Consider the following 13,919-nt stretch of genomic DNA (forward strand, 5'->3'; position numbering starts at 1 on the left):
CGTACAGAACAGTGCCCTGCATTACATTTTTTTTTTGTTAATGCATTTCACCATGTTGTTTTTGTACTTTGCAGTACATGTACTATAATATGTTATTCTGCCCATGAAGCTACTTCAGCATCACATACATGAGCACTTCATTCTAATTCACACATGACTAAGACAGGCCTTTTGGTGCACATTAGAGGGCTTTTCTTTTTTTCTTATCATGTTTGCTCGTCACCTGAAAAGGTACTTTTGCAGTACTTCTTTTTTTTTTCCAAAGGGGGCATTGTGAAAAAAAAGGCAAATCAAATGTTTTTTTTGTAACTCTGCCACCACTACTCATAGCGAGGCAACCTTTATGTTGGAGGGGAAAAAAGGAAATTTCCTTTACGGCTAGAGACCGAGTCACGGGTTCAAGCTGAAGTCGGCGCTGCAAGAAATTGTCACCGCGACAATGTGAGCCGACTGACAATTCGTCAAATTGAGATTCAAGTCTTGCAACGCGGCGACGCCATTGATCCAGAGGTCGCAATTTCCTGCAGCCTTCCTCCGTTGATGTCTCCATACCTGAGAGTCCCGAGGATGAAGGCAGGTCTCCTTTGATGTGGACGAGAAGCTGCAGTAGGCCAGCAGAGCGTCGGCCGGGCTGCCCTGGTTGGGGTCGATGTAATACATTCCTGCGGAGAAAAAGGTTGGCGAGAGCTCAATGAGAACGGCGGGGATCAAAGTATTGTGATCCGCATGGACAGTAAGACCGGTGCAATACAAGAAACACAACATGTCCGACACACTGGAGCGGGATAAAGAAATGTTAAACAAGCGTAAAAATGTATAAAATGTAGAAAAATATTCTTTTTCTGGGTTGGACATGGGCCCCAACTTGAACAAATGTGGATTTCTTGATATTTAATCAGAATCCGCTGTAATAATTAGACATGGATGGGAATAACATGAAAAAAATCTGATAATAATAATAATAATAATACATTTTATTTAATAAGGCGCCTTTCAATGTTGTTATATTAGTTTTTTCATGCACGTTGTAGAGCAACCTGGTCACATAACCAGCAATAACCTTCACCCGGGTGACCAGGTACCACACTAGGCCATGTTTCACTTCTATTCTACCAAAGCCAATGAGAAGCCTTTTCAGGAGACTTCCATGATGCTCCAGCTGTATTGAATCTTCTTCTTTGCAGCCCATAAATCCCCACAATCACAGGAACTGGTGCAGAAACTATCCTGCAAAGCCTCTGTAGCCTCTTAGGCTCACAGCTGGATCATCTCACATTCTCTCCTTTATAATGTATTACACACATATGCCATATAGCGCCTGTAAGATATATAGACAATACTTGAAATTAATTTAAAACGTGAGAAAAATGGATCAAAATGGAAAAAAAAGAAAATATTGTTATGAGAAGTATTTAGATTATATAGACAACACTTTAAATTACATTAAAATGTGATTTAGGTGAGAAAAATGGATCAAAATGGGAAAAAAATTGAAAATATTGTTATAAAAAGTGTTGAGATTATATAGACAATACTTTAAATTACATTAAGATGTGATTTACGAGAGAAAAATGGATCAAAGTGGAAAAAATGGCTAAATATTGTTGTAAAAACTGTTTATCTGTGTGATGTAATGCTGCAAGTCGTGCAGTTTTAGTGGATTTTTGACACGAGCTCTTGGGGACTGTTAGTAAAGTGGCAGTAAAACGTCGGCAGCTCAAGAATTTAAGGCTCCGGTTTTATGTTTACTGAAACTAAAGAGCACAATAAAGCAGCAGCGTTCTCATTCTCAGCGCAGGAGAGGTCAGTGAAGCGCATCAGTCAGGCAAATAAGACGCTAAAAATAAAAAAGCACATCAGCTCGTCGTGGTGTCGTAATAACGTCAGCAACATAAATATACTGAGGACAACTGATGAACACATATTGAGTGGATGTGGTGGAGCTACAGTTTGGTTTATATGGGCAATAAATGTATAAAAAAATGATATAGGTGCCATTGTAGTGAGATAATCAATGTTACTCACTCACCTGCCGGTTTTAATATTGTGGCTCATTGTTGTATGCTTTTTGGTAATCATGCAACAAATGAATTTAAAGAACAAAATGTGTGTCTTTTTCCCCTGAAAGTTGTGATAACAAGAATAGTGAAACAGCTGAAGTGTGAGTTAAAATAAAAATACTGAAATATTTGAAAAAGCAGAAGTAGGACGTCTCAGTTTCAACCGTTAAGTTTCAGGTTTGGACTTATTATGTAAAAACTAAAAAAATATGTCGAGCAAAAATAAAACTAATAAAACAACTAATTCCTGCCACATTCTGCCCCGCTGTGAATTAAATTCAATTAGGTGACGACGTATTACATATATTATAGGCTCTAAATAAAGTTAAACTGTACTGACTAAAGTTAAATTACACTGAATACACAGTTTGTGGGATAATTATGAGCAAAGAAAATCAGTCTCTCTTCATTCTGTGGCATCTTTTTTATGCTTAACGGCGTGCGTGCATTTAAAATAAATAATAAAAATGTAGAAATACAATTAATTCTTGCCATATTCTGCTGCACTGTGAATTTAATGCAGTGCTGGCGTACTAAATATAATATAAGCGCTAAATGGAGCTAAAATCGAGCTACAATATACTGAATGCACAGTTAATTATGTGCAAAGACGATGAGGCTTTAGAGCTTCATTTTCTTTGCAGATATTTAAACTTAAAGAAACTTTTGACCTAATAAAGCAAAAATAAACTAAAAGCCTTTTTATCATCCTGCATGCTCAGCGCTTTCATTAGTATCTTGTGTTATAAAGTTCTCATTGAGGAGGATGCACTCATGTGAGAAGGTCAGTGGTTTCCTAGACTCAGTATTCCAGTCGGATTGTTTGATGTGGTGCGACTGACCGCTGCTGTACTCGGGGTGACAGAGCCACAGCTCCAGACAGGTGGAGGCCGGATGCTCTTTGCTGCCGTCGGGAGGATCCACCAGCAGCCGGAGCTCGTGTTGCAGAGAATCCAGCAGCGTCTGGATCAGAGGGTAGTTGGGCTTGTCGGACAAATACATCAGGTCCTGGAGATGACAAAATAAACACAGTGGAAAAATGCAGTTTTTGACTCATAAGCTGTGTGTTTTAGTTTCTGTCAATAACTATTTGTACGATCACACACCACATGCTCTTATGATAAAAGCTGCTGTGATTTTAGGTGACTAAACGTTCTAGTTGCACATTCAGTAAAGAAATTCTTCACCTTGAGTTGAGTCAGCGTCATGTTCAGCGGTTTTCCTGGAGGTCCGGGAACGCCAGGCGGACCCTAAAACACAAGATTTATGTTACAAAAGATTTTGAAAATATGCTATCCATCACAAAATGACAAAAGCAAACTGTTTTTGGTTTCTTGAGAAAAACAGGTATTCTAAAGGCTAAAAAGCACAACTTTCACAGTTTTAGTTTGTCTTAAAACTCTTTAAATTCATAGAAAACATGATTCTATTACTTTAAATAAACATCCACATGTAGATTTTCTCAAACTAATAACTAGCAAGATCCTTTTAAAGGGGCCGTATTATCGAGTTTTGGTTGCTTTTGAACATTTTGTGTCCCCAGTATGTCTCACAACATTTGAGTAAGCCCATCAACTTGTTTATTTTTCCCCCTCATAGGTCATGAATCGTATCTCCGTATGAGCCTGTTGTGATGCATCCTCGCTCAGAGCTCCTCAAGATGCATTTTAGGATTTGAGACGTCCTTTGTTACGACGCACCGACATTGATTTCTGGGATGAAAAAAATCAGGCATTGAGGAGGCTGAAATGAGCCAAATGGAGATGAGCCTTATTTTAAACCTCCTTATCTCCTCCTTCCTGCTGCCTGTTACCTGGAAATCCACCTTAAGGAGCCATTTTAAAGGACGCCTGAAGCCTTCAAATGCATCTTGAGGACTGAAGAGTGACGATGCATGAAGACGTAGCCTTTTTGGTGCACTCTTTTGGCTCTTGTGGCACACAAAAGAGGCTGGGATATATAAATCATGTCAGGAACGGGACTGACAAATGTGAGCATAAATCTACACGACTCAGTCGATATAAATGTCTCTTTATTTGTGTTTTGCTCTTTTGTGTGTTACGTTGTTTTAATGCTTCATGAAAAACATTAAAAATGTATTAAATCCAATCATTTTTGTCATGTTTTATAAGGTCGTGAATGGAATTAGAAGTAAACGTGAACCATATTCATCATGAACACGATTCTACTCTTCTGACAGCGATCATAAAATACAACAATAATAATGATAATAATTCATTTTTTTTGTATAGCGCTTTTCAAGAACGCAAAGACGCTTCACAGGGTAAAAGCAAAAAAGCAATAAAAGCATTAAACAACAAGCAACAAATAAAAACAACAGCAACACGTCTTATTTAATTGATGTCGCTTTTAAATTACGGCTCAAAAACGAGGATGTTTCTTGATTTTTCATTGTTTCCCGATGAGGAAGTGAATCAAGGAAACTAAGAAATGGGGAAAAAGGGACTGAACAGACGAGAGATGCAACAATTATCAAATTCGATATCATCTCTTAAACTAATCCCTAACTACTTTGATATGGCTGAATTGATTTGAAGGATCTTTCAAGGAGAAAAACTCTAATTACATCTTCTTAACTCTGTATATTTCCTGGTTTCTTTCCTCGTCTATGATACCTAATTGAATATCTTTGGGCTGTCAACAAAACAACATATTCGAGGACATCGTCTTGCACTCGGGGAAACAGATTTTTTACTGTTTTCTGACGTTTTATAGAAGAAACAACACATTTTTTTGCAGCCCTGCAGCCGTCTTCCTGAAACGGAGCTGCAGACACTGAAACTTTCAGCAGTGTTGTAGGTAGAAATTAATGATTTGTGCAGATTTTTGAGCTGAAATCAGGAAAAACATATTCTGGGGACACATGAGAAGCTTTATTTAGTGTGGGATCTTTAAAATGCTAGAGTTTCTGCAGTTAAACAAGAACTCACATAGCAGAAGAACCCTAAAATTTACCCTGAAAGTTAAGCTTATGTTAGATAAACGTCTGTCAAAACGCTAAAATCATCTTTAATGGAACTTATTTCTTGGTATTTTCCAATTATATGAGTTTATACATTTAGTGTATGGTATCTAGTGTATCTTAAATGCTTTGCTCCATCATCATAAGTTTTTCTAACCAGTCGAGCCTGAATTCAGGATTAGTTAATCCTCTGAGCTGGACTTACCGGGAGCCCCCTCCTGCCTGGCAGTCCAGGCAGACCTGGGTAACCTTTCAAACCCTGCAGGGAGAATGAAACGCGATGAGTACAGTAAAAGCAGACCGCTAACTATCAGGTGCACCGAGGGAAATAAAAAGCAGCTGCTAGATCTCATTAGATGCCGACATCGACTCTGAAACGTGACAGTTTTGTGATTACGTGTTTCATCAAGGGTTTGCTGCTTCACACAGTGTTGAGTGAGAGCTGAAGAGTGCTCGAGTTGATGATATCGTACCTTTAATCCAAACAAACCCTGTAGCAGAGGAGAGAAGAAAAGAGCATTAGCGTGATTTTCCACCACGAAGCACGTTTCTCGACAAAAAGAGCCTCCGAGTGCTTTTATCTGCTGCATTAAGAACCCGTCGCTGCCCATTTTGTAACCCGAGTCGATGCATTATCATTTCTTCTCGAAGACACATCGGGCTGAGCTCAGTCAGAACATGCAGCCGACCGATTCACCACACTGACAGATAACCGTCTCCACTTTGCGGGAATGACGGGAGTTATTATAAAACCATAACATCTCGGGCGCACGTTTCACTTCTGCCTCCATTTTTCAGATGCAATCTGGCAAAAAGCATCTGAGTGACACGTGAACTGCTTTAATCCAGAGTATAAAATATGAGAAAGCGGTAAAAAAAGATGCATTTTACTAAAAAGCATTCATAAAAGCCACACAGAAAAGCAGAATGCAATTTAGAAACACAGTGAAAGATGGGTAAAAAAGTACATACAGTCAAAACAGATAAGCCTCTTGTGCTGTAAAGTGTATTAAAGATTTATGGTCTGTGTTGGAGATGACACTTACAGGAAATCCAGGCATCCCCATCATCCCTCTCCGCCCCGGTGGACCAATGTTTCCCTAAAACAACCCAAAAAATGCATCTGTCAGCGCCATAATACCCATAAAAATATATTAAAATGTGACAAAATAGCAGTTTTAAAGCACAAGAGCTGAGAAAACGTGCTGTAAATATCTAATTGTGTACCTGTTCTCCCTTTATGCCCTCTGGACCTGGAAATCCTACAGCACCACGAATACCCTGAAAAAGAAAAATCACAAAGCAGCGATATTGAATACTGGCATCTGTACTTTTTCTATCTTCTTATTTGTTGTTGCAGACGTTTATGTCCTTTTTAAGCGTTTCAAATCTCGACTCCCACCTTGGTTCCATCCCGTCCAGGTGGTCCAGGCAGCCCCATGTCGCCTTTCTCACCCTAAAAGACATAAAAACTGCAGTTACACATTCATCTTCAACCCATCAGCACAGAAACACAGGCAGGAAATTCAATGAGGCTAAAAGTTCTGCTGCTGCAAACACTAGCCCAGCAAAGGAAAGTATTATAGGAGTCAAAGCACAATTTGATTCCTGCATATATGACACATATATTCCCTTTTTTCATGTTCTTATTTGCTGGTTATGATGTAGTTGTGATCTCATATGTAGATGCTGTAAGTCTGACCTGCAGGGAGCCGTCAAATTAGTCGTCAACCATTTATTCAGTTAATCGGTTTGAGTGATTGACTGATTTCAGCTTCTTTCATTTGAATAATTTTTTTTACTCCTCTTTGACGTAAACTGAATGTTTGGGTTTGTGAACAAAATGAGAGATTTAAAGACATCATTGTAGGAAACACTGCTGGACATTTTCCCCCATTTACTGATAATTTATGAACCAATTAACTAATTAAATAATAGAATATACTGAAGACAATAATCTACAATGACAATACTCATTAGCTGCTGCCCTTCTGGGCCAAAAATGCAGATTTTACCGATTACCTGTACCTGTAATCAGCTTTTCTGTGTGTTTTCTTTGACACCAGTTATAATCTAACAACTATATATTTGATAACTGGGTTTCTGTGATTACCCTGAAGATAAGACAGGCATTTATTAATCCTGCAGCAAAGTGCAAAAATATAGGGAACACCAGTAGAATATTTAAATGAACAAGAAACTATACATGTGTATTGTTAATATTGTGCATTTTCTGTGGAAATTTAAATATTGCACAGAGTACATCTTCTAAAAGTAGATTATTGATAGAACATTGACATAACAAATGCTAAAATTGCACAGATTCTCATGTATGTAGAGAAATTAATATTGTACAGAGTTTATTTACTCATGCAAATTTTTCCTAATGCACTGGTTTGAATGTATTAATGTTGCACCAGAGGGAAATGTGTCATCTTTCTTTGTTCCGTCCACACAAATGTAACGATTATATTGAATGTTTCTGAGGTTTTTAAACACTAATGGTAATCTTGAGAGAGAAAGGGTACATTATGTCTATATTAGAAGCTGATCAGCCTGGGACTCTCATGGAAGTTGTACAAAACAGCATTTTATTTGACTGATTTTCAGATAAACCAGTGTTATTTTCCCCTTAAAAAAACCCAATCTGAACGGAGTCCGATCCTGCTGGGTTTTGTCTTTAATGCAGAGCTTTTACTGAATCGGTTTCAGGTTTATTAATTCTTGTTTACCTCTTTCCCGTTTCCACCTTGATCCCCCAATTCCCCGCGTAAACCAGGGATTCCCTTGGTGACAAACACACGAGAAAGCAAGACATCAATTTACCGACTGATAAAAAAAGCACTGGAGGATCTCTCCGACCCACCGAAGCGTGGAGGAGAGATCTGAAGGAGCAATTCCAGGAGCTAATGAGTGGATGTGATCAGCTGTGACGTCTGGTTGGACGTTACGTGAACGAGTGAATCGACTTACGATGAGGCCGGACCACCCAGGGTGGCCCATCGCTCCCACGACTCCCTTTTCGCCCTGAATGACAAAAAAAACCCAATCTACTGTAGAGTCATGCATCATAATTAAAGCTGGTGTACATGAAGCCGATGGTGGTGTTTCCACATATCCCACCTTTGGTCCTCGGTCTCCCCTGGTCCCTCGGACTCCAGCCTTCCCTCGCTTCCCCTGAGGACACAATGTTTTATAATGAGGTGGAAAAAAAACCCCAACAAGACACACAAAACCAGTTCATGTTTTACGTATGAGGCTGTTCATATGTCAGGATGCCACGTTTGGCCGCTTTCATTTTACGCAAACAAACAAATACATCGACACCAAACTAAGATGTTTCCTCACAAAGCTGTAAGAAGTCACAGAATTAGCAGCTCAAACAGAGATAATGACTCGATATCGTGGATTCCCTGTTACACCTTGACATTATTTCTACCTGCACCAGTTTCCCCACAGTGAAGCCCAGTGGACTTACCCTCCTTCCAGTCTGACCCGTCTTCCCCGGTGGTCCAATCACACCATCGTCTCCCTGCGAGGATGGAACACAAAACGGAAAATCAATGAAAAAGAAAAGTGGACAGAATGCAAAAGACACATGTTCTTCCTAAAACAAGTGATTTTATTGGAACGAGAAGAGTCAGAGACTAGCAGTTCAGCTTCATGTACACTGTACACGGAGGATTTTAACTAAATCGTCATGTTGGAGGGTTCAAACTGGAACCATATGCCATCTTCTGGTAGTAATGTGTAACTGCTTCTGCACAAATAACTGTCACATTTGATGCTGGACATTTTTGAGGTAGTCTGTGTAGGAAAATAGGCTTTATAGTTGCAAGATATCCCTCCAGTGGACCCACCGCCTGCAGGATTGGGCCATACAGGGTCCTGCACATGGTGGATTAGGTGGTAGCTAAAAGGAGGCCTTAGCATTCCAATGGCAAGATGACAAAGCCATTTGAGATGTTCCGGCTTCTGTCTTGGACACTTCAAGATGTTGGAAGGTGTTTTGGGCATAGCCAACCAGGATGTGTTCAGGGATGTGGAGCTGCATTCCAGTTTACATACTTTTTCTAGTTTAAGTACATACTGCTGCTACCCTTACACACCCTTACTGCAGCTTAAACTTTGACCATTGATATTAAATGAGACGTTAACTGTCTGTACATTTGCGACATATGTGACGTAACTGTGCAGAGGATTGTGGGTCAGAGTGGCCTCAAAACTACTACAAAGCTACTACAAAATCCAACCATATGTCGTGGTACACGTGAGTATTTTTTTTGCATATAATTGTTGAACAGTCTATTGGGAGTAGGGATGTTAGACGTAAATGTAATAATTGCCATTCAGAATTTAACCGATTACAAATATATTAACCGATGAGGCAGAAGACAAAAAGAAAAGCAAGTCAGAAACTGTAGTGTACATTAGTTGCAGTAACTGGTTGCGCCACCAGGTGGAGCCTCTTACGTTTTAACACTGTAATGACCTGAGGAGGCGTACACTCGGATTAAAAGCAGTTCCATGTTGGAAAACAAAGAGCTTCGTGGGAGTTTAGCTAGTAATGTGCCACCATGACAAAGTCTCCTGAGATGTTTAAAGCCTACCAACCAGAGCGCTTACGTTGCCAGGTAAAAAAAAAATCCATTAAAGTAGCATCACTGTGACCGCATAGGAAATTATCTGCATCAGGTTGGTGGCTCATAATATGCGATGAACACCGTGAGAGCAGCTTACCTGGTCAGGGTGGATCCACACCTAATATGATGATGTTGAGTAACCGACTATTGATTGCTAACGCCACCAACTATCGGTAAAGGAAACTGTTAAACATTTGCATCTGTAATTGGGACACACTAAATCATTTTCTGCCGTTCTTCATCGTATGGCAGTATGAATATTTGGAGAACATCATACGTCTGTCGGTTGGTTTGGGAACGTCTCAGTATCCCAAAGATGGAGGAGATGGTGGGAGAGATTTAGGTTTGCAACTTGGGTAAGTGGTGGAAAATTGACAGATGGATGGACCAGTTTTATGCTAGATTAGTTCAGAATAAAAGCTGGAAAAAGAGGCTAAAAGTTTCCCACAGTCTTTATGGTGAGCTGAGCTCACCGGCTGTTCACAGAAACAAGTATAATATCAATATTCTCACCTACTCCTCGGCACAAAATTGACTTAGATGTAGATCAAACATATTAAACGATTCCTTAAATTCACATGTTTGAAAGAGTTTTTGAATGTTTATTGCATTTTCCAGCAGAACAACAAACAACTAAATTTGATGAACAGCTTCTGCTTTTTCTCCAGTTATTGTGAATCTAACCCTCATCTTCACCTTCTCTCCTTTCATGCCCTCTTTTCCTTCAGGTCCTGGTTTCCCTTGAGCTCCCTGCAAAGAAAGATTTCTGTCATACTGCAGCCGAGACAGAAACAAAACCAATCAGACATGCTGAGTGCTTTTTATTGTTGCTTTTGTAAATCAATAATTAACCACAAGCAAACATCTGCTACGCAGCATTTTTAAACCAGCTGCTGAAGTCAAAAGTGAAGTTGCATCATCTGTAGTGTTTTTGAGCTGTTCATGGACTTACAGGAGCTCCGGCGGGACCTGGAGAACCCTGGAGTCCAATCTCTCCAGGAGGCCCCTAAAAAGAAAAGTAAGAGGCACAAACAACAAAGTTAGAGTTGCCATGGGAGGAAAACAATGGCACCAAAAGATGAGATTAGATGTGTGATGTGCTTTCGTTTTCACCTCCAACCCTGGCAGAGCTGGAGGTCCTTGGATTCCTGGAAGACCATCCTCACCCTGCACATGTAATCAACACCAAGGAGGAGTTTGATGGATATTTGCACACAGCCACACATTACAAACACATACACAGCACAGGAGATACACATGGAACAAACATCCCACTAACCTGTTCTCCGGGTGGTCCTGGAGTTCCCGGTTCTCCCTTCTCTCCTTGAATCCCAGGTTCTCCTTTAGCTCCCTGGTCTCCCTGAGGTCCAACTTGTCCAACTGGACCCTGTCATTTAGACGTGACGTTACAAAATCAGCCTCACGAGTTTGTCATTTATTTTGCATTTGTTCTTGAAGTCAGATTTTGCTTTTGGCTGAATTTTTGCATTTGTAGAAGGTCAAACAGAACAAAACTACATGAAACACTTGGCAAGTCATCGTCACAGACAAGAGAACAAGCCCAGCAGATGGAACGCAGACATTCTGTTATGTCTTGCAGATTTTTGTGTCAGAAAATGACAAACTCACATACAGTCTACACTCAGCATGTTTGTGTGTATTTGTGCACCAACACACCACAACCACCAACGATATTTAAGTCTTGCATGTGTGAGGATAACTTTTGTTACAGCTTCTTGTTACTAGAAGACTCTTACAGGCGGTCCGAGCCTCCCGCCGTCTCCTCTGACGCCTTGTAGTCCACTTAATCCCTGTTAATGAGGCAAACAGAAAGCATAATTAACGTTTTTTCCCTCATATAGAAATGCACTGGATGCTATGTTGCATAAAATGAAATCATAAGTGTACCTGCAGACCCTCTGATCCAGGAGGTCCAGTGATCCCAGCAGGCCCAGACTCCCCCTGGAGAGACGGACGAAAACCTTTTAACATCATTCATTGGACACTTCTTTTAACACAACCGGTTAATAAGTTCAAGCAGGCGATGCACTGGATATAAAAAACATGTAATTAGATCCGTCCATCAGGTGATAACTGAGAACCTGTAAGGATGAAAACCTGCAGCAGTTGAACACAGAGATTTTACAACTAAAGAAAAAAAGATTCCTCCTGTTTTCACTTTACACAATCACGGAAAAGCAGCTGTTGATGTTTCTGTACTCTGCTGTTCAGCAACTGTCATTTCTTTTTCCACAGTAACAGAAACTGTGTTCTCTGAACTCAAACCCAAATTAAAAGACAAAGAAAAACAATCTAGCAAAGTGCAACCCTGAGACTAGGGATGTCCTGATTGAGTTTTTTGCCCCCAATACAATCTGAGTAACATGTAGTAGTCCCACTGCAGCATCTATAGTACCTTTCAGGCTGACTAATAAGCTAACCATATGTTATTTTATCTGCAGTAACTTAACTAATCAGATGACTTTCATGCTTGCACTAACAACACTCCTGCATGCACTACTGGATTTAGCCACCAAGCTAAAATCCCCCCATAATTCTCTGTAATGATCCGATCAATATGCAACAAAAAATAAAATCATTCTCCACAGGAAATGGTTGGACTTCTGCTGAAAATGAAAAACAAAATGCTGGGTTCACCATTTATTTCACAAAAGCAGCTCAGGTGTGAGAATAATTTAGTACAATCAGTCTGGATCACAGTGACGCATCAGAAGACAGAAATAATGAATGAAACCTCTGCTGCTGTGTCACCTGTGTGTGAACGGTGCACCTGGATCCTGATTAATAAAGTGCAAAAACACAGAAGGAAGATACGATTTCAAGATCTGTACAACTGGAGAAGCATTAAACCATAAAATTCACTATAAATACTGAAAAATCAAGATGTTGTGTTGTCTGTAAACTGTGACTGTGATCGCTGATGTTACCAAAACTACCATAAACATAATTCCATAGCGTCATGACAGCAGCTTGTTATTAAGAGATTTCTTTTTTCTTTACCTTTTCTCCCTGAGGTCCATCAGGTCCTGGAGGTCCCCGGGGGCCTGTGTTTCCCTGAAATAAGCAACAGACCAGACTGCACGTTAACATCAGCTTAAAGAAACAAGAAAAAACTAAATATATCCGTCACATATGGATCAGTGAATGTCAATCTGTTCAAATTTAAAGAGGACTCAACATGTGACCAAACTCACCTGTAGACCAGGCAGACCTGCAGGGCCCAGATCTCCCATCAGCCCCGGTTCACCCTGTTGGAGGAGATAAACAAGTTTAATCAAGCCCACTGATTGGTTCCATCCTGAATTTACGCTCATAAATCTCAGATTATTGAGCTTTTGGGGGGCAAATTACTGCATTAACTCTGCTCTTAATGGTTTAGTTTCTTCTCTCCTCATTTGATTAAAGGGGAACAGATGGTACCTGCTTGTACAGTGGGTTCATAAGTGCTCATCTTAAATACTTATTCCCTCTTAATGCTTTTATGTGGCTCCAGAGATAAATACATACTTTATTCATCCTCTTGGGGAAATTCAAGGCATCCGGTAACTCACACATGTTACATTTAACGAAAATGAGGAAACTACTGTGCAGAAGAACTTGCAAATCCTTCTTGGTAGAAAAAAAAGGTGCAAAACTGTGCTGGTATTTACAATTTAAAAAATAAATCAAAAAGGACACTAAAAAAAAAAAATTGCATGTTATTGACTTTGTGTTTTCTGCATTCTGTTTGCAGAGCTGCATGTTACTGGTGTCAACAACCTCCTGCTGTTTATTGCTCTCGTGTTTGTTGTCTCAATTTCAATTATTTTTTTTCAATTCACTGTGCTTTATTGACTTAAATATCAGGCTGTTAATGTTGCCACATATTTTAGAATAGAATTAGAATAAAACTTTATTAATTGCTACACCAAAAAACAACACAACACCAACATAAAATCAGCAACAAAACAACAGCATTCAAAATTCAAATCAAATCAAGGATTTTATTTTATTTTATTTTTTATTTTATTGTTTTATCAAGGATAATGTCATCAAAAAAAACATGGAAATTTTATAGTGAAAACAATACAATTAGGTGGAATAAAGAAAATGAACAAGAGGATAAAAAGAACGAGATAATGTGTAAATATGTATAATAGGCTAAGTCACTATAATTGTAACTGTTAGTGAGGTTTTAATTGTTTTTCACTCAGCTTGTGACATTCATTCACA

General features: G+C 39.4%; 1 protein-coding gene across 1 annotated transcript in view; it reads right to left on the bottom strand.

Annotated features, from left to right (window-relative positions):
* The window catches only part of LOC103371509 (collagen alpha-1(I) chain), a 131,708-nt gene that overhangs the window by 7,814 nt on the left and 109,975 nt on the right, over nt 1–13,919 (bottom strand). Inside the window, exons 45-64 of the mRNA XM_008300859.1 lie at nt 12,902–12,955; nt 12,708–12,761; nt 11,595–11,648; nt 11,444–11,497; nt 10,966–11,073; nt 10,800–10,853; nt 10,639–10,692; nt 10,383–10,436; nt 8,522–8,575; nt 8,167–8,220; nt 8,017–8,070; nt 7,776–7,829; nt 6,446–6,499; nt 6,271–6,324; nt 6,090–6,143; nt 5,517–5,534; nt 5,249–5,302; nt 3,248–3,310; nt 2,903–3,068; nt 553–662 (exon numbers count right to left, since the gene is read on the bottom strand). Of these exons, the coding sequence (XP_008299081.1) occupies nt 553–662; nt 2,903–3,068; nt 3,248–3,310; nt 5,249–5,302; nt 5,517–5,534; nt 6,090–6,143; nt 6,271–6,324; nt 6,446–6,499; nt 7,776–7,829; nt 8,017–8,070; nt 8,167–8,220; nt 8,522–8,575; nt 10,383–10,436; nt 10,639–10,692; nt 10,800–10,853; nt 10,966–11,073; nt 11,444–11,497; nt 11,595–11,648; nt 12,708–12,761; nt 12,902–12,955 (1,275 nt within the window). The remainder of the gene's footprint in view (nt 1–552; nt 663–2,902; nt 3,069–3,247; nt 3,311–5,248; nt 5,303–5,516; nt 5,535–6,089; nt 6,144–6,270; nt 6,325–6,445; nt 6,500–7,775; nt 7,830–8,016; nt 8,071–8,166; nt 8,221–8,521; nt 8,576–10,382; nt 10,437–10,638; nt 10,693–10,799; nt 10,854–10,965; nt 11,074–11,443; nt 11,498–11,594; nt 11,649–12,707; nt 12,762–12,901; nt 12,956–13,919) is intronic.

The sequence above is a fragment of the Stegastes partitus genome, unplaced genomic scaffold (genome assembly GCF_000690725.1).
Source record: "Stegastes partitus isolate 25-593 unplaced genomic scaffold, Stegastes_partitus-1.0.2 Scaffold1600, whole genome shotgun sequence".
Classification (NCBI taxonomy): domain Eukaryota; kingdom Metazoa; phylum Chordata; class Actinopteri; family Pomacentridae; genus Stegastes; species Stegastes partitus.